The sequence below is a fragment of the Monodelphis domestica genome, chromosome 8, assembly GCF_027887165.1.
Source record: "Monodelphis domestica isolate mMonDom1 chromosome 8, mMonDom1.pri, whole genome shotgun sequence".
NCBI lineage: Eukaryota > Metazoa > Chordata > Mammalia > Didelphimorphia > Didelphidae > Monodelphis > Monodelphis domestica.
In genome coordinates this window covers 29,149,330-29,175,535 of record NC_077234.1, presented here as the reverse complement: position 1 = coordinate 29,175,535, position 26,206 = coordinate 29,149,330, and the positions used below count along the sequence as shown (strand labels likewise).

At 37.1% G+C, this 26,206-nt stretch overlaps 1 protein-coding gene across 1 annotated transcript in view; it reads left to right on the top strand.

Moving 5' to 3' along the window:
* Nucleotides 1-26,206, top strand: part of WDR49 (WD repeat domain 49) — a 203,797-nt gene that overhangs the window by 135,482 nt on the left and 42,109 nt on the right. Inside the window, exons 13-16 of the mRNA XM_007502257.3 lie at nt 499-666; nt 4,872-5,059; nt 8,059-8,256; nt 24,115-24,162. Coding sequence (XP_007502319.2) covers nt 499-666; nt 4,872-5,059; nt 8,059-8,256; nt 24,115-24,162 — 602 coding nt within the window. The remainder of the gene's footprint in view (nt 1-498; nt 667-4,871; nt 5,060-8,058; nt 8,257-24,114; nt 24,163-26,206) is intronic.

Here is a 26,206-nt window from a genome sequence, read left to right as displayed (position 1 = left end):
ATAACACGATTTGGTTAGCCATTCTCCAATTGATGAATGAACATTCCCTTGATTTCTAGTTTTTTGGCATCTCAAAGAGAACTGCTAGAAATATTTTGGTACCTATAGATTTTTCCTTTCTACTGGATCTCCTTGGGTATACATTGTTTTATAACCCTTTGGGCATAATTTCAAATTGTTCTCCAAAATGGTTTGATCAGTTCACAGTTCTACCAACAGGGCATTAATGTCCCCATTTCCCCCCATCCTCTCCATCATTTGTCATTTTAGCCAATCTGATGGGCATGAGATGATAGCTCAGAATTGTTTTGGTTTAGAGAATTTTTTAATATACCTATATCTGACTTTGATTTCTTCATCTGAAAACTATTCATATCTTTTGCCCATTTATCAATCGAGGAAGCAAGCAATAAATTCTTAAAGCTGTTTGAAATTAGCTTCGAGAACCAATGTCCCTTCACATTAAAGCAAGCCACGTTCTCTCTTTTTTAGATGGAGATACTCCTCACTCTCAAAAGCAACCCAGGGTTCAAAGGGGTCTCTCTCCTCCCCTCTCTGCAGGAGACACCATTCTAGGAGTTAACTCCTCTGAGACTGACACTGAGGGAAATCATGCTGTTATGAAGCTTTCCTTCCTGGAAGCTAGAAAAACTATTACAGTGACAGGTAAAATGTCTTCTATGTTGCTGACTGCCTTTGACTTCTTGTACAATGTCAGAAAAAATAATACAAAGCAGGAGTGCTTGTGGGGGTGGATGATATCTTCTACTTAAACCTTAGAGATGGGTGAGGGGGTGAGCTGTGGGACAAGGAATGTCACAGATTTGGAGGGCCAGCTCCAGGAGATAGGAGGAGATAGATATGGGTATTTCATGGGCTTAAGAAACACCCTGATGAGGAAACTACCCATGGCAATGCAGATCAGCACGCCCCTGGACATCTACTTTACTTAGATGTTAAGTAACTAGTCCAGAATTACCCAACTGCTTAGTGTCTGTGACAGGATTAGAATCTAGGTCTTCCTGAATTAAAGTTGAGTTATCTACCCATTGAATCAAACAACCTCTATTTTTTAAAATTAGAGTCAACAATATATACAAGAGTGTTCAGCTTCAGGGAACATGGAGAGGCTCAGTGGTCTTTAGGGTAGAGCAAGAAGGTAGATTCAAGAAGGCATTGAACCTTCTTTAATGTCAGTTCCACAGGTAAACCCTTGTTTCTTCCATAAATCGAGCCATTTGACAACACTAAAGGCTTTCTTTGGTGGTGAGATTGGTTTTTCTGGCTCTTTAGCAATTGTGGCTGCTGAGGACATTGTCATGATCTTCCATAGGTTTTACTCCCTTGGAAGTGGGCTATGAGGGACTGGAAGCAAGGCAAGTCAAACTGGAGGAGTCAACACGATATGGAATAGAAGTAAGCAGGTCAAAGCCTGCTTCCAACTGGCCAAGCCAGGTAGAAGGGCAGTGGCTAAAGTGGAGACCACATGAGATAGGGCTCACCTTTAGGAAATAAATGCACAGGAAAGTCCAGACGAGAATTCTAAGAAGAGCATTGCAGCATCTGTACTAGATGGGTAGTTAAGTCTTGGTTAAGTTCTTGGTAAAAATAGTGGAATGATTTGACATTTCTTTCTCTAAACCTTTTTACAGATGAGGAAACTGAGGCACATAGGGTTAAATGACATGCTCAGGGTCACAGAAGTAGTAAATATCTGATGATGATAGATTTCACTCTGTTGAGTCTGTACAACATGATTTCTAGGATGTGTGTTGATAGTGATGCCCGATGGTATTTATAGAGTTTTAACATTTGTGAAGAACTTTACACATATCCCATTTCAACCCTGAAACAAATCTATGGGTTCAGTACTAGAAACATTACATCTACACTTTATTGAGGAGAAAACTGAGATTCAAGGAGTTGAATAACTTACCTAAATGGCACAGAGAGTAGGATTTCATAGAATCTTAGGATAACAGATATCAAGTTGTATAGAAAGTTGAAAGCCATCCAATCCAATCTCTCCCCTCATTCCACAGAAATGGGAAGTGGAGATCAAGAGAGCTTAAGTCACAGCCCAAGTCACTGGGGTAGTAAAGGTGCCACGGTAGGGTTTAAACTGAACTTTGGACCCTTGAAATCCAGCATTTTTTCAACTGTCCCAGGAAAATTCCAACTGAGGAACAGTGTGTCCTATGCTTTGGTTTCAGGTAGCCTTCTCTTTGTGCCTTATTCAAGTGTGTTCAATAGGTCACAAGATCACATATTTAGAACAAGACGGGGCCTTAGAAGTCACCTGAAACAATGCTCTCATTTCATGGGGAGGACTCTGAGGTCTATGGGAGTAAAATGATTTATCCAACATCCCTTAGAGAGCAAGTGACACAGGCTAAATTTTAACCTAGGTCCTGGAATATCAAATCTGCTTTTCATTGTACAACACAGGCACTATGCTTAGGTCTTGGTGACTTTTGTTTATTGTTTTAATTTCTTTTTTATTATTTTGAAGGCTTTTATTTTTATTTATTTTCATTTTATTTTTAAAGTTTATTTATTTAATTAATTTAAAATATTTTCCATGGTTACATGATTCAAATTATTTCCCTCCTCTTTCCCCTCCCCTTCCCATAGCCAATAAGCAACTCCACTGGGTTTTACAAGTACCATTGATCAAGACCTATTTCCATGTGGCTGATATTTGTGATAGAGAGATTGTTGAGAGTCTATGTCCCCAGTCATGTCCTGGTTTTTGGTGACTTTAGCAAAGGATCTTCTTAGGGTTGAGGACAGGGGGTCAGAATCTCTTACAGCTCTGAGACACCAATACCACTAGAGGATGACATAAACATATTAGTTTAGTTTTGGTATCATGTCATTGAAAATCACTTAATTGATCTTTATTTTCCATCCATTAAATTAACATTGGGGCAATATGACCTTTGTCTACTCAGAGACACTGGAAAATAGAACACAGTTAGGAGACATTTCTGGAACAGTGGGAAGAGGGCTAGGTTTGGATTCAAAGGACCTGGGTTTGAATTTCCGCTCTTCTATTCTATATCACATTCTATTGTTACCTTGGGCAAGTCACTTAATTCATCCAAGCGTCAAATTCCTTTCTCCAACATTCTGCTCTACATTAAGTATCACATTCAGGGACAGGGTTAGCTTTACTTCTTTTTCCATTTAGAGGCTAATCATAGAGCCATTTGCTTTCTCCATCCCCACTTTCCCTCCTTTTACCTTACAGACCATAAATCCATATAGTTTCCCCACATTTTCAACACATTAAAAAAGTCAACATAGATGCTCCCTGTGGAATTTTGTAAATAATGTTGGATTCTTATACTATCTTGAGACAAGTGTGATTAAAAAAAAAACTCCCTCATTTCCCAATCTTGCTAGTATTCATAGCAGGAACTATTATCCAAAATGGGCCCCCATTTTCTCAACTTTAATTCATTCTAATGTTGTTGGTATTTCCCAAATGTTTCCACCACAGTGACTCCATTCCATTATTTCTGCGTTAAGCAGACCTGAGTGTGAATCAGCAGCACATTTGTGAAGCTAATTTGAACCCATCTATAGATTTTTCATGTAATAATAGGATTGTTGGCATTGAAAGATAATTTAAGCAAGGCATATCTGTAAAGCGCACTCTGGCTAGAAAATGAAAAGGGTATTTTAGGCCCATAAACAAAAAAATGGTTCCATAAGGACTTCCAATATGAGTTCATCATTCATGAAAAATGGATGAAATGTTTAAAACACACTCATAAATGGAATTCTAAGCATGTTGATATATAGATAAGTCTACATCTTTAAAACTGTGCATCTACACCTAAATCTAGGCTGAATAATATTTATTTCACTCTGGCATGAAGTCGGTATTTCTAAGGAAAATGCATTTTATCTCAGTGGGGATGCAATTGCAATGTTTAGATGACTATATAAGGACAGTTGATTGGGAAAAAAACAAAAAAATGTACAGATCTTTCACTTAAAATCCTCACTTTCAAGTGGACAGAACAGAAAATGGGTTACGTATATGATGCCATGCTCATTGAACCAATGAAAGTTTATTTCAGCATTTTAGTCCTTACACTGATGGAGAAATGCGATTGACAAAGATGCCCTGGAATCTTCCTTGGTCTGTGACTTCATCTGTATTCTATGTCTCAGTTACATGGAGGGCAATGGATTACTTTGTGCTCCAGGATTCAAATAAACAATTCATTCTACAAAAAGTTATAAAAATACCCTCAGGTAAAACCAGTTCCTGAAGTAGTTAAAAAGTGGTTCAGGAAGATAAAAGCCTCTGGCAAGGAGGTTAAAAGCAATCAGTAAGAAGGTTCCCAGGGAACTCAGGAGCTCTCTGCCTGGAGTTCTAAAAGTCACTTTTATCCTCTTCTTGCCCAAAGGACCCACAGCTAGTTTCTAGATGAAAGTACCTGGGGACAAAATTAACCCCAACTTTCCCACAGTTTCCTTGACTTCAAAAGTCCCCCTGGTGCTGTTAAGGAATCTGTATAGAGGGGATGGAGATGTTAATGAACACTTCGCCATTTCTGTCAGCCTTCTGTTTCCCCAACATTTAATATCATAAGATCATAGATTTAAAGCTGAGATGGGACTCAGAGGTCATATGGTCCAATGGCTTTATTTTATAGATGAAGAAAATGAATCCCAGGGAAAGCAAGTGAGGCAGGATGGATCATAAACAGGATTTGAACCCAAGTCCTCTGACTCCAAACTTTTTACTACAGTCAGATAGAAGAAAATTTAAGTATCTGAAGTATTATCGTTAACCAATAACATTACATCTCATACACACCAAAACAGTTTTGTGGGCTTCTCACTCATTTTAGGAGGAGCCAACTTGGTTTCCTGTGGAGGATCTGGTTATGTCCGGTTCTGGAATATCTTTAGGAAGCAGCTTGTGGCTGAGTTTGTGGCCCACAGTGGAACTGGATCCATTATCATGACCATTGATGAGACCAATCAGCACCTTATCACTGGAGATTCCAGTGGTTGTCTGAAAATATGGAACATTGAGGTATGTCTTTCTTGACTGCTTCTTCATTGGCCCTGATTGTCTTTTGTATTCAAGCTGGTGAATCAGGTTTTATCTGTTTCCTTTAGAAGAAATGACCAACATGGGAAAGATCATTCACCATAACTGAGCTCAGAAAATGGTTTTTCTAATTTAAAAATAAATTCACTCCCCTAAATTTTCAGTTGGGAAGTTCAATGGGTCTCCTTGTCCATCCCATAATGGAATGAATCCCTTCTGTAACACATAATAAAAAATGACCATCTAGCTTTTGCATAAAGAACTCCAATGAAAGGTAGTGGAACACCAGCTAAGTTAGCTCATTCCACTAATACTAGCATTTCCATAGTGCTTTAAGTTTTGCAAAGTGCTCTATAAATATTTTCTCATTTTATCTTCATAACAACTCTGAGGTGGAGTAGGTTTGCCTATCTCCATTTTACAGATGAAGAAACCGAAGCAGACTATAGTTAAATAATTTGGTATCTGAGTCTTGATCTTTCTGACTCCAGGTCTAGCACTATATCCATTTTGCCACTTACTTGCCCTTTGGACAGCTCTGATTATTGGGATGTTTTTCTTCTCATTTATCCTAACTTTTCCCCTTGGCAATGCCACCCATCATTTTTAGTTTCACCTTTTTGATCTAAGCCCAATAAGTTTAGTCTTTCTTCCATGTGAAAGTCCTTCAAATACTGAATGACAACTTCCATGTCTCCCCTAAGACCCCTTTTCTAAAAACTGACCATCTCCTCTTCCATCAGTCAATCATCAAAAGGTCTGAGCACATGACTCTTCTTTATCCTTATTGCCCCATCTTTTGGATGCGCTCCAGTGTATCAACATCATTCCTAAAATATGAAGCCAAGATCTAAACACAATAATACTCTAAGTAGAGTCTGTCCTGGGCAGTTGTTGTTGGAGGCTTAATCTTGTTGAGTTTAGAAGGTCTTTCTTCTCACTGGGTCAGCCAGCAGAAAGAGGCATTTTTTGGACCAAGGTAACTCTCAGAGATCATCTACAGAGATGGACCTACAAATTTTGATGTGTGAAGTTCTGACAATAGCAAATGCAATCTTTCTCTTTGTTGAAATTCTTTAAATTAAACTCAAAGTTAGAATGTATGATATTTTATACGTTCCTCCAATAATGATTCATTCATAAATAATTTATACCCAGGATTTGTTTTTTCTTTTTTTTTTGACCAGTATGTACCATAATACCTTTCAATTCAATAAAAACAACTGATGTGTACTGGCCAAATTGTCACCTTTCTGTCTTCTAGTACCTTCTATATTTCATTTGAAAGGCCAAAACAATACAAGAAGCCAGTTAGCATACATGGCCTCTAAAAATTCTGACATCTCTTTGCCTTCCCCTGATCTTGTAAAATAACTGTTTCCTACTCTCCGCTGCCACCATTTAGTGATCATCAGAGACAAGTCCATTTGACAGTGGGAATTCAGTGATGTCATACCTATCCCAGTTTCAGAAGTTTAGTTCCACTTAAAATTTCCCCAGTGTAGTATAGCAACAGTGAGGAGCCAGGAAATAACATAATGTTCTCAGTTTCCACAGTTCCAAGTGACATTTAAAATAAATTTGTACAAAACTTTCAAAACTTTCTGTTCATCTTCATCTTCTAATAGTTTTTCATTAATTATCCAGCAAATACCTTCCACTTTGTTTTCCCAAGTACTGATTCTCCATAATATGAATTGTGATCACTAGTGCTGACTCATATTTTCCTTCCTTCCTTCCTTCATTCGTTCCTTTCTTCCTTCATTCCTTCCTTGCTCCCTTCCTTACTTTGTTCTTTCCTTCCTTCCTTTCTTCTTTCCTTTGTTTCTTCTCTATTTCTCTCTCTCTTTTTTCCTCTATCTTTTCCTCTCTCTCTGCCCCTTTATTTTTTCTATCTCTGACTGTTATCTTCTCTGTATTTCTGTCTCACCTTTTCTGTATTACTTTCTGTCTCTGACTCTTCTGTCCCTTTCTCTGTCTCTTCATCCATCTGTGTCACTCTCTGTCTCTGACACTCTTCCTTTCTCTCTTCAACATGGCCATTTCAGATAACCAACTATCAATCATATCTCAGGCCATGTCTATAACACAGACAAATAAATAACAACATAGCAAAATCGACAAGTCAGGCAAACAATTACTGTCATGGTTAGAATATTTTTTTTAATCTTCAAGCCACAACAAGCAATCTGATAAGCTTAATGCCATCACTATAGCCTCTTACAACTCTCCATATTCTTCATTAAATTTTCTTTTTCATTAACTTATTATTTTTGCATCATATTTTTAAAAGTGGAGTTTATCTTTTATTCTAGAAACAATGGAGTTATTAAAGATTTATCGATCATTGGGGGACCATGATCGTATCTTCTTTGATATTCCAATAAGTTACATTTTATTATTTCCATCTCTACTCCCAACTCAAAACCTTCATTGATATTCTATTGTCTCTTTGTTAAAATTCAAAATGTCTAGCATTAAATTCCTCTACAATCTTCTTCACCTACTTTCCCAGTCTTACTTCACTTTAGTCCCTTTCTCCCTTCCAGTCAAAAAAAGTCGTCTACCTTTCTCCTGAGTCCAGGACTCTGCATATTGTTTCTCTCTTCTTTTGCTCATTCCCTATGTCTAGAATGGTATTCCTTTTTCATATCTAACTCATAAATTCCCTAATGTCTTTCAGAGTATACAGCCTGTGTCACAGAATACCCAAGGTGCTTTTTGTTTCTTCCAGATACTATTGGGCTTTCTTGAAATTACTTTCTCACATTTTGTCTACATTATATACTTATATACTTATGTGCTAGTGCACAAATTATATCCCTTTTCCCGGTAGACTATAATCTCCCTGAAGGAAGGTGCTATTTTTTTCTTCAAATATTTGTTCAGTTAAATTGAATTTGAATGTAATTGTTTTTATTGGTGATTTTCTCCAAAAGCTGATGGTTTTAAGCATGTTTTTTTTTTCCAATTTTATTCAGGAATATTGCCTTAATTTCAATGAGAGACAAGTTTTCCAGCCTCCATCTCTACTAAGATCATTTCAACCTCATGAGGATCGAATCAGTTCTCTGGAGACTTGTGTACATGGCAGCCGCGTACTGATTATTGCCTCTTCTGCAGACGGCAGCGTTTCTGTCAGTGAAGTCTGGGGCTCTCTGATTGGAATATTTGGTCAGGTAGAAATATTGCTCCATTATTATCACAGGGAGGGAAGCAAGCGGGGAATTTAGTGCTATCGAGGGGATGATTTCCCTTTGAATCACCCCCGTTGACTAATGTTCATTAGTCAAGAAAGAACTGAATTCTATTTCTGAAGATGCAATACCAGGAATCACTTGCATCCTGAATACATTTTACTCACATGGTTGAATTAATCTGTGGTAGTGTGTCTGGAATCCTAAAATGTAATGCCTTCCCTGCTAAGGCTATCATAGATCTACTTTGTATGTATCATAATTATATCCACATATATGCATATGTACACATATGTGAGTTGTTTCCCCTATTAGTATGCAGGTTCCTTTTTATCTTGAGTTCAATACTTAGTAACTCTGGGGCTTAGGGAATGTGGTCCTTGGCCAGCTCTGCCATAAAGTGTGTGAACTCAATTTAGGCAAGCCATCCCAGAAGAATGGATAGGAAACATACTTGTATCTCTTTTTTTACAGGTTCAGAATATTGAATACACTATTAAACATGGTTTCTGTGTTGGCCCATTTTGTTTATCTTTTTTTAAAACTTATAATGGCTAAGATATTTAAGAGGAGATGAATAAGTTTATTTGTCTTTTTTGTTGGGGGTGTCTAGACCTGTGATTTCCTTGTTATAAGGGAATTCCAGTTTTACAGGCAAGTCATCTGTAATAACTAGTCTTAGACAGTTCCCTCTATCCACCCTTCCATGCTATCTCCATTCAACCTCCTTCTCTAGCTAATTCTCCTAGGGCTGTTGTGAAGAAAATACTTTGTAACCCTTGAAGACAGGGATTACAAGTGAATCATAATCATGAAGGTGAGAAGGAAATGGCCACCCAAGATTTTTCTTAGCTTTAAGAAATCAGAAGGTTAGTGCCTCGAGGGTCTTTCAGACCATCTTATTATAAGAATTCTTTTGAATTATTATAATTATTTTATTTTACCAATTATATGTAATAACAAATTTGCACATATGCTTTCTGAAGTTATATGATCCAAATTGTCTCCTTCCCTCCCTTCACTCCCCCTTCCCAGAGCTGGCTAGCAATTTGATCTGGGAATCTGGGAAAATATATTTCTATAGTGTCCATTTTTGTAAATAAACAATCATAAAAATCAAAATGTCAAAACCAAAACTCAAATAAATAAGCATATCCTTTCATCTGCATTCAGCCTCCAAAAGTCATTTTTTCTAGAGGTGGATTCTTTGTCCATAAGTCCTTCAGAATTGTCCTGGATCATTGTATTGCTGAGAGTAGCTTCCTTTATCACAGTTGATCATCCCACAATGTTGCTGTTACTCTGTACAATGTTTTCCTGGTTCTGCCTTTTTCACTCTGCATCAGTTCACATAGGTCTTTGTAGCTCTTTATGAATGCATCATGTTTATCATATTTTACAGCACATGCACATGTATTCCATTATTTTAATATACCACAATTTGTTCAGAAATTCCCCAATTGATGTATACATCGTTTCAATTTTCAATTCTTTGCCACCATAAAAAGAATAGCCATAAATATTTTTATAGAAGTCAGTCCTTTCCCATTTTATAAGGGTTCTTAACCTTTGTTGTATGGTGGACAACTTTGGCAGTCTGGGGAAGCCTCTGGACCTCTTCTCACAGCATTTTTAAATTCATAAATTAAAACATATATAAATATAAAGGAAACAAAGTATACTGAAATAATTATTAAATTATTAAAAAAGTTAAGATACCAAATTAAAAACAAATGATAATCCATCTTATATATTTTACAAATATTTTACAAATACAGAGAAATGAAATAATATGAATGAGATGGCAAAGGCAGAAAGATCAGAGCTGGGATTTGAACCCAAATTCTTTTATCCGGTACTCTCTTACCCCAGATATAATATTTCTGATAGAAAGTATTTGATGAAATGGTAAGAATTTAATTGGCATGGTTTTGTAACCACGTAACAATGAAACCCCAATGAAAGTACTTGGTCAAGAGTTAGGCAAATTTTCTTACAATTGTTGCCATCAAGTTAATAATGAGAAGAAGTAACATAGAAAATAAATTTTCTTCTTCCTTATCAGTTTACTGCAGTCCAGATTGTAAGCACTACCTTCTCTGCCAATTTGTGGGGTGTTTTAAAAAGAAATGGTTCTGTTCTGATTCCTGCTTATTTTTTATTTCTGGGTCCTCAGCATTGATTCTCTGGCTGTGTTTGCTGAATATTGGTGCTTTTATATAGGCTAGCTCAGTAGATTAGAATGCTGGACTCATAATAAAAGACTTCAGACTTCATTTCTATCAGATGTCCTACATGGCAAATTATATGTCCTCAGTGTCTCAGTGCCTTATAAATGCTTGTTGACCTACTATTCTCTTCTGTTTCCAAAACCACCAGGCTGGAGCAGGTCATCACAAACTATATTACAGTAGTGTTTGTAGCTGATTTCTTCATATCTGTCAAGAACATCACTGTCAGTTTGTTTTTTCTGGAGCACAGGATCTTATATCACACCCTTCTGATGCTCAAAATACCATCTGTCACTCCTCATTACCCACCAAGCTCTTTAACCTGCATCGTGAGACTTCATTAATTCATTCGTTCATTAACTCACTCATTTGTTCATTTTTTCTTTCCTAATCTGCCTTTATCCTCAGGCAGCATGACATAAAGGCTACGGCACTTGAACTTAGCAATGAGTTAATGAATTAAACCCCATTTATTAAGTACTATGTACAAAACACTGTTGAGCAGTGGAGCCTAAGTAGGAGGCTTAACTTCAGATCTGATGGAAATTCTTCATGGTCCTTGGGTGCAATGGAAAAACAGGTGTTAATGCATCTTCTTGAATGTCTTCTCTACTGAGATAACTACTGTCATTTTTGGTGTCAAATCACTTCACAATGCCAAGTACTTTGTGATGAGAACATTGTTTTGCATCTTCACCAAATGTGGTCATTGAGAAGGTGGGTGGGTGGCCAATCCCAGCTCTGTAAGGGTTCTTTCTCTGAGCAGTTGTGCTAGGGAAGTGACTGGTAAATATCAGGATTGGTGGTCTGAGGACCACCACTTTGGCCAAAGCTCTTGAGCTTTCCTGACTTCAAATCTAGTCTCAGATACATGTTAACTGTGATACTCGGAAAATCACTTAAACTCTATTTATCCCAGTTTTCCCATTTGTGGAAACAAGTGAGGGTTGGACTGGAAGAACTCTAACATTTCTAGGAATTTTTGTTCCTATTTTTCAGGCTTTCATTCTTGTCCAACTCATATACTTTTTGTTCCATCCAAATTGTATTACTTTGCCATGCTCATAAATGTGAACTGTCTCACCTTCCAACTCAATATCTCGCCGTTGTGCTGTTGCTTACATCATCTTCTAGGTTTAGAATGCCCTTCCCAGCTCACATCTCATTCAAAGCTCTAACCAAATGCTACCCACTCCAAAAAGCCTTCTATGATTTTCACTAGAGCCCTATTAGCTCCTCTTAAGAGCTTTTATTTTTTATTATATTTTTGTGTATGTGTTTTCACCCTTTTCTAGATTATGTACTACATGAGATACAAAGATAAACTCATCACATCCCAAGTGAAATAATTTTGCTTTTGTTGATGGCACCACCACCATCCCAGCCATGGCCTTGGAATCTTTTCCTGCCCTTCCTTTCCCCTTAGTTTCAAATCTAAAAAAGTCACCCAAACCTGTCAATTCAACCTACTTGATAAATCTCAGCTCAGATCCTAATTCAGACCTTCATAATTTCTTACATAAACTATTACTTATTTATTTTTATTTTTGTGACATTACAAAATTATATATATAATACAATTATCATAGAATTTCAATATAAATATTCATTATATAATATTATTATTGTATTAAAATATTTTCCCTTGGTTACATAATTCATGCTATCTCCCTCATCTCTTTCCTCTCCCCTCTTGGAGCTGATATGCAATTCCACTGGGTTAAACATTACATAAACTATTGTTGTCTCCTTACTCCTTACTCTAACCCTTCCAGTCTGACTTCTTACATCTCTATTTTGTATACCCTAAAACCAGAGTTACTTCTTGACTCTGGCCCGCATCAACATTGGATGTTTCTGTTCCTAAATCTCTTTCCTTTCTCCTTTTCATATTTAAATATTTTAAAAATAAATTTCATTTTCCCATATAACGTGTCAATATAATTTCTTAATATTTATCTTCTGAGATTTTGTAGTTCATCTTCTCTCTCTCCTTCCCACCCTTCCCACTTCCCCAAGAAGATGAGTAATATGATATTCGTTGTGCATTGATCATATAATACACATTTTCATGTTTGTCATGTTGTGAAGCAAGACACATATTAGTAAGATGAGACAAAAATTCATGGAGGAATATAGTAAAGAATAGTGTGTTCCAATTTGCCTTCAGACTCTGTTCTATGGGAGGGGATACTCTTTTGTGTCCTGAATCTCTTGGAATTGCCCTGGATCCTTGACTCATTAATAATAGTCATTCACAGCTTCTCATCATACATTAGTGTTGTTTCTGTGTACAGCATTCTCTTGGTTCAGCTCCCTCCTTTTTGCATCACTTCCTTTAAGCCTTTCATTTTTTTTGGTCATTTCCAAACATTATTCATTGGAAACAAAGATCATTTTCTTTCCTTCTCTCCCCTCCCTCCCACCACCTCTCCCATAGCCCACGCGCAATTCCACTGGGTATCACATGTGTTCTTGATTCAAACCCATTTCCATGTTGTTGGTATTTGCAAGAGTGTTCATTTAGAGTCTCTCCTCAGTCATATCCCCTCCAACCCTGTAGTCAAGCAGTTGCTTTTCATCGGTATTTTTACTCCCACAGTTTATCTTCTGCTTGTGGATAGTGTTTTTTAGATCCCTGCAGATTGTTCAGGGACTTTGTATTGTCACTGATGGAGAAGTCCATCACCTTCGATTGTACCACAATGTGTCAGTCTCTGTGTACAATGTTCTCCTGGTTCTGCTCCTCTCGCTCTGCATCACTTCCTGGAGGTTGTTCCAGTCTCCATGGAATTCCTCCACTTTATTATTCCTTTTAGCACAATAGTATTCCATCACCAACATATACCACAATTTGTTCAGCCATTCCCCAATTGATGGGCATCCCCTCGTTTTCCAATTTTTGGCCACCACAAAGAGTGCAGCTATGAATATTCTTGTACAAGTCTTTTTCCTTATTATCTCTTTGGGGTACAAACCCAGCAGTGCTATGGCTGGATCAAAGGGCACACAGTCTTTTATCGCCCTTTGGGCATAGTTCCAAATTGCCCTCCAGAATGGTTGGATTAATTCACAACTCCACCAGCAATGAATTAGTGTCCCTACTTTGCCACATCCCCTCCAGCAATCATTACTTTCCATAGCTGTTATGTTAGCCAATCTGCTAGGCGTGAGGTGATACCTCAGAGTTGTTTTGATTTGCATCTCTCTGATTATAAGAAATGTGGAACACTTTTTCGTGTGCTTATTAATAGTTTTTATTTCTTTAGCTGAGAACTGCCTGTTCATGTCCCTTGCCCATTTATCAATTGTAGAATGGCTTGATTTTTTTGTACAATTGGTTTAGTTCTTTGTAAATTTGAGTAATTAAACCTTTGTCAGAGGTTTTTATGAAGATTTTTTCCCAATTTGTTGCTACCCTTCTGATTTTAGTTACATTGGTTTTGTTTGTACAAAAACTTTTTAATTTGATGTAGTAAAAATTATTTATTTTACATTTTGTGACTCTTTCTAAGTCTTGCTTGGTTTTAAAATCTTTCCCTTCCCAAACGTCTAACAGGTATACTATTCTGTGTTCACCTAATTTACTTATAGTTTCCTTCTTTATGTTCAAGTCATTCACCCATTCTGAATTTATCTTGGTGTAAGGTGTGAGGTGTTGATCCAAACCTAATCTCTCCCACACTGTCTTCCAATTTTCCCAGCAGTTTTTATCAAATAATGGATTTTTGTCCCAAAAGCTGGGGTCTTTGGGTTTGTCATAAACTGTCTTGCTGAGATCATTTACGCCAAGTCTATTCCACTGATCCTCCTTTCTGTCTCTTAGCCAATACCAAATTGTTTTGATAATCGCTGCTTTATAGTATAGTTTGAGATCTGGGACTGCAAGTCCTCCTTCCTTTGCATTTTTTCCTTTTTTTTTCAGTTGATGCCCAATAGATTTGGCTCCACCTTCTTCCTTTCACCCTATGTGTATCTACCTTTCTCATATGTGTTTCTTGTAGACAGCATATGGTAGGGTTTTGGACTCTAATCCACTCTGCTATTCGCTTGCGTTTTATGGGTGAGTTCATTCCATTCACATTCAGAGTTATGATTACTAGCTGACCATTTCCCAGCATTTTGATTTCTGCTCCTTTACCTGTCTTTTCTTCTTTCACTATTTACTTCTACACCAATGTTTGCTTTTGAACAGTCCCCCTTATTCCCACCCTTATTTTACTTCCCTTTCTACCCACTCCCTATTTATCCCCCCCTTATTTTCCCTGTAATTTCTAAAATTAACCCCCCTCCCCCGCTCCCTCCCTGTCTTGTACTGCTTCCCTCCCCACCAGACCGTTTGTTACCCTTCTACTCCCCTATAGGGTGCAAATCTATTCTCTGCCCCCAATGGATTGGATTGTTTTTCCCTCTTTGAGTCACTTTCAAAGCACATAAAAGTTGAGTATTTCCTGTCCTCCCCCTCTGTTTCATTCCCTGTTTGCTCATTACCTGTGCAGAAGCTGTCTATTGTAATTTCTTTCTTCTTTTTCTGTTGTTAGCTCAAGTTTACCCCTTCTTTGCTCCCCGTATTTGGCTGTGCTTTTGCTCCTCTCATTTTGTTTTGGTTTTGGGCTGTCAGTCTCCCCTCTTGGAGCTTTGTCAGATCTCTTGGTACAGTCTCTAGGGGAGGAATGTTAGCTTCCCTGTCCTTTGGAGGCTTTTGATTGGATTGAGTTCAATTGGGTTGGGCTGTATGTGGTATGAAGCTCTGAGGCTCTGAAGACTCCTGGAAGGCTGGGCCGCCCAGGCTCTCTCCAGTTCTCTCCAGCTGCTTCTCCCCTGTCTGCAAGTGCCTTTGCCGGCCTCACTAAACTCTGAGGAGTTCTGATGGGATTAGTTCAACTGGATTGGTCTGGATGTGCCCGAGGCAAGGGTGAGACTGGAGCCAGATGGAGGGACCCATCCATGGCCCTTTTCTCCCTGGCTTCCTCCCAGCTGCACACAAGGTAGACCCTACAAACCAGCACCTTTGCCGGCTCAGAGGTTCCTGCTGCTGCTGGGGGCTCAGCCCTCTGGGTTGTGGGGGAGGGGTCCTGGGACCTTCGCTCTGCCTTCCCCTTAGCCCTGAGTATTCTCGGATTCCGGCTTTTGGGGGGGCGTACCTTTTGATTTGAGTCCAGAAGGAGGGTTTCCCGCTTCTGTCCTGTTGTTCAGATTGAATTTCGGTGCCCTTGGAGCATTCAGTCTGTATCGGTAAGGAAGGGTCTTCCACGAGGTCTGAACTTTTGCTGCTTGCTAAGCTGCCATCTTGACTCTGCCTCCCTTTCAATTTTTTTTTGATGATTATCTTGTTTGTCATGCCTTAAGAAATAGTAATATTCTATTACAAGCATACACCACACTTTCTTCAGCCATTCCCCAATTGTTAGACATCCCTTTCAGATTCTAGTTATCTCTTGGCCACTTACTGAAATATTTCTTTTCCTTTAAGTCTCAGATTAGGCATAACTTCCTCTGGGAAGCCTTTCCTCGTACCACTAGCCTTTTTTCTTCACCATATTTCCCTCTTTGCTATGACCATGTTCCACCTTGAGTCCCAGTTACTTGTTTCATCACACTTTCTCACTCATTAAATAGCGAATTCCCTGAAGCCATGGAGTCTTGGTATCTTTAGGATTTGGGGAAGAACCTTGTAACCCAAGCTCTTAATAAATTACTATGGAATTAAAAAATTAAATAGTAAGCATGATATCTGCTGAATGAATGATAATCCTAGGCACCAGTTATCTCCATCGATTGCCTTTTAAAAAAATTATCATTGCAATTTTCTTAATTGACTTCCTTTCAAATACCCCATGTCCCATACACAAGAAAAATAGTTAAGCCCAGTGGACCAACATCCAAACAATGCTTTATGGTGTATTCAACATCAGGAACCTGATGAAAAGAGACACAAGAATGTTTCATCCTCAGTCTTCTGGGATGAAGATTGCTACAATTACAATGACAAAATTACAATTATTACAATGAAGGTTATTACAATTATTTTTTTCCTTTTAATTAATCCATTACTTTTAATGTTTCTTCTTTTCACTTACATTATTATATAACATATTACATCACTTTACATGATTAAATGTACTATAGCTTTCATTCACCTTCATTTTATATATATATACATATATATTTACTAGATCCATTCTCTTGACTCTATATTACTTCATATAGACATTCCCATGTTTTTCTAAATTCCTCATATTAATCATTTTTATGGAACTGTACTATTTGATTATGTTAATGTGACCCAATTTATTTTGCAATTCCTCAATTCATAGCTATCTTCCTAACATTTTCTTTCTTTTAAAATTTTTTTTTAAGTTTCTTTTTTTAAAACCCTTACCTTCTGTCTTAGAATCAATACTATGCATTGGTTCCAATGCAGAAGAGTGGTAAGGGCTAGGCTCTTTTTAAAAAATAATGTATTTTCTTAGTATATTTCATTTTTTTCCAGAATTTTGATTTCCTTTTGTATTTCTCCCAGAGATCTATAGCGTAGACAAAGAAATTGAAAAAACAAACAAACAAAACCTTACCTTCTGTCTTAGAATCAATACCGTGTATTGGTTGCAAAGCAGGCGTGCAGAAAGGGTTAGATGAGTGGGGTTAAGTGACTTGCCCAGGGTCACACAGCAAGGAAATGTCTGAAGTCATATTGGAACCCAAGACCTCCAATCTCCAGGGCTGATACTTTGTCTACTGAGCCACCCAGCTATACCAACAAAGAAGTGTTGTTGTTGTTTTTTAAGAAAGAAGGGAAAACATCAATGTTAAAAATCTGGCATGATATCTGATTTATTCCATATCTGTGAACTGCCCATGTCTGTAAAGGAGCTTGGGTATGTGGAAAGAGTCAAAGAGTCTTCTCGTATCTCTTCTTGGTGTCCATATTTGTTCCTCAATACCTTGCAACATTCTCTTTCAATTGTTGTGATTATTTTTTCCCGTTAGATGATTTTGTGTTTTTTTCCTTGGCTCTGCTCACTGAAATTTGTGTCACTTTCAGTCAGGCAGGAAGGTAGTCCATAAACATTTATTAAAGCTCCTACTTGCAGTTGATAGTTTTCCAATTCTACTCTGTATCTTTCTTGTTGCCATGCTTTATAGCAAGGTAATATTGCATTACATTCAAGGCTTACAATTGGTTTAGCCACTCTTTCTCTATTCAATGGACATCTGCTGTATTTCCAATTCTTTGCTGCCCCCAAAGTACTGTTCTGAATAGTTTGGTGCATCAGAGACTTTTCTTTTTGTTACAGACTCATTGGGGTGATCTGTCTAGCAGTGGGATCTCCAAGTCAAAGGGTACAAACATTTTAGCCACTTTGTTTGCATAATTCTAAACTCCTTTCCAGAAATGTGCTAATTCACAGCCATATATTAGTGCACCTCTTTCCATAACACCACCAATACTGACTTCTCTCCTTTGTCATTTTGTCAATTTGCTCAGGGTGAGATGAAAACTTAGGCCTGTCCTGATTTCATTTCTTATTATTAATGATTTGGAACATTAATATATTCTAAAGAGTTTGCAATTCTTCTTTTGGGACTTATTTCTTCATATTATTTTTTATCTATCTGGGAACTAATTTTTCTTCTACTACATATACATAGAAATATTTTGCACCGTATGTGATTTTCCTTTCTTACTCTACCCTCTTCTTCCTCTGTCTCTTCAAAAAAAAAGTAGCCATGAGTGGAATCACTGGGATAGTGGATATGGCCAGTTTGATGACTTTCTTTTGCATATTTATACCTTATGCTCTCCACCAGTGGTGCTATTAATACATCTTCTCCAATACTGACTCTTTCTGCCTCTTGTTTCCCTACCAAATTTTCAGAGTTTGAAGGATCCTCAGTAACCATCTAGATGGACCTCCATTTGAAAAAGCACCATCTTTATAATGTGCCAGTCAAGTCATTATCCTTTTTATCTGAAGACTTCTTGTAAGAAGGAAACCACCATCTTCCTAGACAATCCATTGCATTGTGGAGGAGCTCTGAGTGTTTGGTAGATTTTCCCGATAGCAAGCCTAAATTTGCCTCTTATCAGATCCATCTATTACCCCTAGTTCTGCCCTCAGGGGCCAAGGAGGTGGAGATGTGATCATTTGAATGAAATAAGGCAAAGAAAGTGTGACAGTTGAACTATTTGACCTAGAAGGTCACATCTAGCTCTAGACCTGAGAAACTATGCTGCTATAAATTCTAAAATCACTTTTGCCCAATAAAATGCATGAAGGCAGACAGTTAATGCATCTTTCTTGAGCATTCACTTCACCATTATTCCTTCCACCAATCTTCACGTGTATGATTCTTTACTATCCTGGTCACCCTCCTTCCAAATGTATCCTTGTCTTTCCCCAAATATGACACCTACAGCTGAATTGAAAACTACACATGAGGTCTGACCAGGGAAGGAAATGATGATTTTTTAAATCTCTTTCCTAGTCCCAGGGGACTTAACAATTGAACTGAAAGATCAATTGGCTTGCTTATCACATCATTGAATTTATAATCCTCTCATACCTCCAGATCTTTGTCAATGTTATAGATGTTAATTAGAACCCCAGAATTGTTCTAAGCACATTTTTCTCATAATTAGTGAGCAGGAGCTCATTCTGGAGATGATAACTTTAGAGGTGGAAGGGACCTTAGGGGTCATCAGACCTCAAACACTCATTTTCAAGACAAAGAAACAGAGGCAAAGAAAAATGAGACTTCTTGCCCGAAGTTCCCTAAATTATCCAGAGATATGTGCAAAGACTAGTTGAGGCTGGCGATAGGCTTAATTTCTTCTTCTGAAACCATTTGTTCATATTTATTGAGGAGTGGTTCCCCTTTTTATATTTTTATTCATTCTTTTTGTATTAATATCCCATACTTCTCTTTTTAAATATTCAAGGGCCTCTCTCTTTTAATCAAGAATAAAGAAGAGAAAGGAAATAAAAAACAATTCAGCAAAACTGATGAAGATATTAACTATATCTATAAGTATATGCAGAGCTACACACCCAGAGACTACTATACTTGACAATAAAGGCTTAGAGGATAGGTTGTTCAAATTGTTTTTCAGGCACGTCCAATTCTTTATGACCCCATTTGGGGTTTTCTTGGGCAAGGTACTAGAGTAGTTTGACTTTACCTTCCCCAGCTCATTTTAAAGATAAGGAAACTGAAGTGAACAGGATTAAGTGACTTATCTAAGGTCACAAAGGTAGTATCTGAAGACAAATTTGAACTCATGATGATGAGTCTTTTTGATTCTAAGCCCAGTGCTCTATCCTCCGTACCACATGGCTGCTCCACACAAAGACCATACTGTTGGTGAAGTTTTTTTGGCAAAGATACTGGACTAGTTTAGAATTAAGGGAAAGAAAATGACTTAACCCAGATAGTGGGTACATTTTCTCAATTCTTCATCAAAGCCAAACTTCATTATTTTAACCACATAGCATTCCAGCTGTTGTTTCTATTTACATTTCAGGAATTTTCTGTATTATTCTCATGGACCTGCTTGCTTCATTCTGAATCAATTCATATAAGCTTTCTCAAGCTTGTGGTCACTGTTTCTCATAGGACAATAGCATGTCATTATTCGTGGACCATAATTTATTCATGCTTTCTTCAACCAATGGGTATCTACTTTTTTGCTACTAAATAAAAAGCTCTATCATGAATGTTTTGGCATTGATGGGGTCTCCATTTCTGTCCTTGACATCCTTTGGGAATATGCAGAATTTCTGGGTTCGAGGGCATGGATGTTTTTGTCACATTTTGGGAGAACATAATTCAAATTGCTCTTTAGGATAGCCAAACCAATCTATAGCTCCAACAGTAGTATGTGAATTTGCCTCTTTTTGGGGGGGACTGAATCTTATCCTTATAAGGAATAGCTTTTTTCTGGCTAATCCACTTACCTTTAATAGTTGTTTTTCTTGTATACCATTTGTCACAAGAGGATGATGCTGGCCCACTGGAGAATATAACTCCCAATTCATGTCCTACTGATATGAAATCATTAGAAACCTATTAATAAAGGGCAGAACACCACTGGGGGATGATGGAAATACTTGAATAAGAATGTAAAAATTGTCCTCTTAATCATCATGGATGAGCCCAGTACAAATGTGGCCAAGCTGATTTTTAACACTAATGATTTTTACACATTTCTTGAATTTATCAGTTACCTCAGTTACCCATTATGTAGCACCAGTTCTGTCCTGTTAGTAATGGTCGAAATCTAGAGGAGAGAGACTTACGGTCAATATTTCCCCCAGTCAAGTCCAAATCATAAATTATATTTAATCTGTCCAATCTTTGAAATAGAATATTATTCTTTGGTTCTAGGTAATTTGTTTGAAACTAACATGCATACCTTCCCAAGAAAGGTAACCAGGTTCAAGATATACCAGGGATCCACATTTGCTGGGGTTCATAGCCCATATTTCCTGACTAAAGTGTTTATTTTTATTAGTCACTCAGAGGATGCTATTAGATCAATCAGTTGACTGATAAATATTCATGAAGGGTTTTCTATATTTCAAGTACTGCACTAAGCCTTGAGGATACCAATATAAAAGTGGGACACTCCCTTCTCTGGAGAAATTCAAAGATAGTTCCTCTTCATAAGGAGAAATTTAGTGATAAAGAGGATGGAAAAGAAAGCAATTTTGTGCAAAGGAAATGATTTATATAAATTGTTAAAATATATAAGGAATTCCTGCCCTTGAAGGTAATCATTTTGATTCCCAATAGTTATGGAAAAATAACTTAAAAATTAAAACTGGTAATAGTTGCATATGAAAAGTCTAATTTTTTAAACTTTTTTCCAAATTACATGTTGATACAATTTTTAATAGTGATTTTTTTGACATTTTGTTATCTGTTTTCTCCCTTCCTCTATCTCTCCACTTTCCCCAACAAGGCATATAATATCTATTTCCATGTTTGTCATGATGTGAAACGAGACATGTATTGCTTAAACTAGAGAAAAATTCATCAAGGAAATAAAGTGAAGAATGGAATATTTTGACCAACATTCAGACTCTCTCTGTTCCTTCTATGGTGGTGTATCCCCCTTTTTTTTTTAACACGAGTCCTTTGGGGTTGTTCTGGATCTTGCCTTGTTGAGTGTAGTTAAGTCATTCACAGCTGATCATCTTGCATTATTGCTGTTACTGTACATAACATTTTCCTGGTTCAAATCCCGTTTCTGGGAACATAGTTTCCCCCATTATATAGAAGTGACATATAATTTCTGTGAGGATTTGCTCTCTGCTAGTTTCACATGTCTCTATAAGAGCATGTCCCACTGGCCCTGTGGTTGCAGCTGTTTACTACCCAATGTGACTTTGCTTCAGCCAGTTTTTTAGAATTTCTCTAGAGTATTCACATAAGTGTCATCTATTTCCCTTTTAAGAGGAAGAATAGAACTCATGTCTGTCTTTAGTTCATAAAGAAGCCCAAAGATTTGTTTCAGATCTTTTAGGGAGTCAGAACTTCGATATACTCAGTATAGAATTAGAAGAAAACCATTAGTGGCTTTTCTCTCCAGGAGTAGAGCTTATTTGTTCTCAGACACAACAAGGGAAAAATTTTGCTTCTATGGGCCAAGTTTTTTAAAGCATAGGACAGTCAGACAGTTAAATTGCAACTATAAGCATTGTTTGTCTTTTTAAGTCTTCTTTCTCCTCCTTATTAGGAGAGAAATTTCTTTTTTTATATTTTTAAAGTTTTTAAAAATATTTTTCTGTGTTTACATAATTCATTTTCTTTCCCTCCCTCTCTTTCTTCCCCCTGTCCCAGATCCAATGAACCTGTCCACTGGGTTATACAAATGCTATCACTTGTACCTATTTAGGAGAGAAATTTTCTGCCCCAAGCTTCTTTGACTTAAAGTTAGAAAGTCCTTGTTAAGCCCTTTTCATTACTGATTGCCAAACCTCACACTTTCAAAATTAGTTCAGGGGGCTCGGTCCTTCCAGATACTCTGATATGATATTGAGAAGAATGAAAGCCAAGTCATTTCATTTTCAAGGATTTCTAATTTTTAGGATTTCTAAAGACTCCAATTTTTAAAAAAATACTGAGATGTTTTTCATTGTCTAAAACCTAAGTGGAGTTACTTGGAGGTAACAGTCTATCTCAATCATTTGCTAATAATTGTTGTCTTTATCATGTTTATGTCACCAAATAGCTTTGAGCTTTTTCTACATGTGAATGAAAAGTAGTTTATGAAAATGACAGCCCAGATTGTCTGGCATTGGTTAATGAACTCATTAGTGTTTGAAGTCTGAGAAATAAGGATGGTTTATCCACTAGCTTAAATATAATTAAGACAACTGCCAAAAGGTAATGGGATTTTTTTCTTTAAGTGAGATGGAATAAGTACCAGCTTGAATAATAGCCACAACCACTAGAAACCCCAGGATAGTCAAAGAGCAAATAACCTTCGAAAACCCTTGAAGGGCACACTTCACAAAGTGGAGGTAGCCCTTAATATCTGACTTCATTAAAGAATGCCATGCATACAGGATTTGAGTCTACGGAGTGGATCCCATATTAAGATTCTTAATCACTGCTTATTTTTTCAGCTATGAATTTTTTTCATAAATGAATATTCCTATTAAGAGCTCTGAGCAACAAGGTATATACCCATCAATTGATGAATGTCTGAAAAACAGAAAGCAATGGATATCAAATTTGGGAGCACAATAAGCTGAGAGCTGGCTTCAGAGACAGGAAGATACAGGTTCGAAATCTGGCTCTGACATAGTCTGGCAGGGTGGGATGATCCTAGAAAAGTCACTGAACCTATCAGGACCTTAGGAACTCATCTAAGACAATAAGTTGCAGAGAAGGTGCTAAATGGTATTAGTAGGAGTTTCTTGTGCCAATGAAACAAGACCAGACCCTATCTATATCTTTGTTGTGCATTCAGAAATGGAGAATTTGAGACATTCAGAGAAAAAATAGAGATTTAAAAGGGTCAGTGCAGAATGAAATATGCAGAAAACAAAAACAAAAATATATAACTGCCACAAAGTAACCCAAAAGTTCACTGAAAGGAAACTGAGAAATCCAAAACAAATCAGTGAAGGTTCTGTAGAACATATAATGTTCTCAGTAGCAGAGAGGTCAGGGAAGACTGGGGTAGAGTACTGGATACATTATAAGTTGGTGTACTACTGGATATTTTTATTTAATTGTGTTTCTTTATCACAAAGGTGGGTTCAATGTAGAGGGGATGGGGAGCATCTCTTTTCTAAGAAATGAGCCTGATATAAGACAAAGCAGCAAATGTTTTGTAAAAGAACTATGATCAGAGTCTGTGAAAACCATAAATTCAAAAAAAGCACACATCAATATCTGGAATGGGTTTTTGAGATGGATTTACCACTTTGGAGAGAAAGCAGTTGTCAGAAAAATCATTGTGTCCCCCTCCTTTTCTTCTTTTAAAAAAGCTTTTTTATGTGTGTAAATGAATATCTTGCTCAAAAGAATTTTTTCTAAAATCAAAATGGCAATTTGATTTTCCCAGTTCAAGCTAATTTCTTCATCCTTTCAGATGGAACACTGGCGAATTAAAAACCCGGTCTCCCCTCCTCAAAGAGATGTAGGAGGGGAACTTCCAGTCATTGAAGATGCCCCAAGAGCAATTGCTTTACTTTCTGAGGTCTCCACAGAACAAACTGAGACTGATATGGAGGATAAAGGAGGCTTAAGCAGCATGTAAGTCATTTTTCAGATTTGATCAAGTACTTCATACAATGGACCTATTGATGCATGCTGCAGGTAAAGAAAGGAAGAGTTTGAGCTCATACACTCCCCATACTCTGAATGCTGCTGATTGGGAGAGAAGTTAAGATGGACAGAATTCTTTGTAGGCATTAGCTGTGGCTTTATTTCACCAGCGCAGTTCACTGAGGAAATGGGTTGGCATGTACTCTGAGGTCAGATTGGTTTAATTAATTTCCAAATAACATTGGGCTTCGTTCACAAAAACATAGGGCATCTTCCCTTCTCCTTCCCCTTTTGTCCATCTCTGCTTTAAATCAGATAAGTTCCTTTTACAGAAAGTTGACAATGAAATTCCTTTTCTCAAGGAAAAGTTCAGTTTTCAGCATTAAGGAATGAGAATCCAATCAAGGAGACTAAGAAGAATTGATCAGTCAGGTAGAAAGCAAAGCAAGAGAGCAATGGCACAGAAACTTGTGAGAAGAGAGCATTAAGGGAAAGAGGGTGATTGACAGTGGGAAAGCTTCTAGAGAGGTTAAGAAGGATAATGGCTGAGAAAAGTCCATTAGACTTTACAATTAAGAGATCATTAAAGATGTTGAAGAGATCTATTTCAGTTGAATGAGGAGGTCAGAAGGCAGACTCCAGAGAGTTAGAAGAGAGTGAGAAGAAAGGAAGTGGAGGCTGGAATTGTAGATGGTCCCCAACAAAGGTACCATAACTTTTTCATTTTTCTTCCCTTTGGTATTGGGAATTCCCAGTGAGGAAACTCCTACACTTGTGCATTGGCATCTGATCTGAAACTTATAATCTTAGAGAATTGCTTGATGAACCTAGAAGTGAATTGACTTGCCTTGCCTAGGTTCATACTTGGCCACTCTTTGAAGGTATTATATTTTAATTCTGCCTTCCCTAAATTGTTTTGCATTATATATATGCACAAGTATGAATATACTTTTACATAGACACATTTTGTTTCATCCTCTAGATTATAAATACTTTGAGGGTAAAGATGGTTTAAGTTTTGCCTCTGTATCACCACCAACTAGCACTATGTCTGACATAGAGTAGGCACTTAATAAATACTTGTTTCTTCATTGAATGCTTCTTTTCTTACCCATTTATGGCACCAACTTTAGCCATGGTAGTAATGAGAACCCTACCCCCGTCTATTTCCACTAATTTAAAATATGCTGATAAGATTTTCCTACTCAGAACATAATCTTCATTACCATGTGATGAAGCCTTTTAATATAACATTTAACTTGTAATACCTTTGTAAAATAGATTTCTTTAATTTTCTTCAATTGATAAGATAATACAATCTTCAAAATATATTTTCCTTTGAAAATAGAAATGACTATTTTTTCATATTGGCTCTCTTGCCAAAGGACAAGAGGTAAATACTTAAAGTATATACATTTTTTTTGTTTTAAAAATTCTTGGAAAATTAAAGCAAATGAGGTCACAATGGATTTAGACACCTCACCAGAACCTCCAGTACAGCTGACATTATTTTTGATTGTTTCCAGGAAGCTCATTTGTAAAACTTAAGAGGTTAATAGAATGATCAACTCTATAACATATTTTTGTTATTGAGCCCAATACTCAGTGGGGAGGAGGGTCGCTAGAAATTACTTCCAAGAAAATATAATTCTGGAAAATGTTCTAGTTTTATTGAATCAAGTCTTTTAATTCAAAGGTAGAACCTTTCCAGCTCTTATATCATTCAAAAAACATAAAAGAAAAATAAACATGAGGAAGATTTTTAGAAACAATGAGGGGAAATATGCAGGATAAAGAATGAAATCATAACAAAAAAGAGAAAATAAAAATTCAAACGAAACCATAGAATGAAATGTTTTCTCCTTGAGAGTGAGGACTATCATCATTTCAGGTAACTTTGTATTTCCAGCAAATAA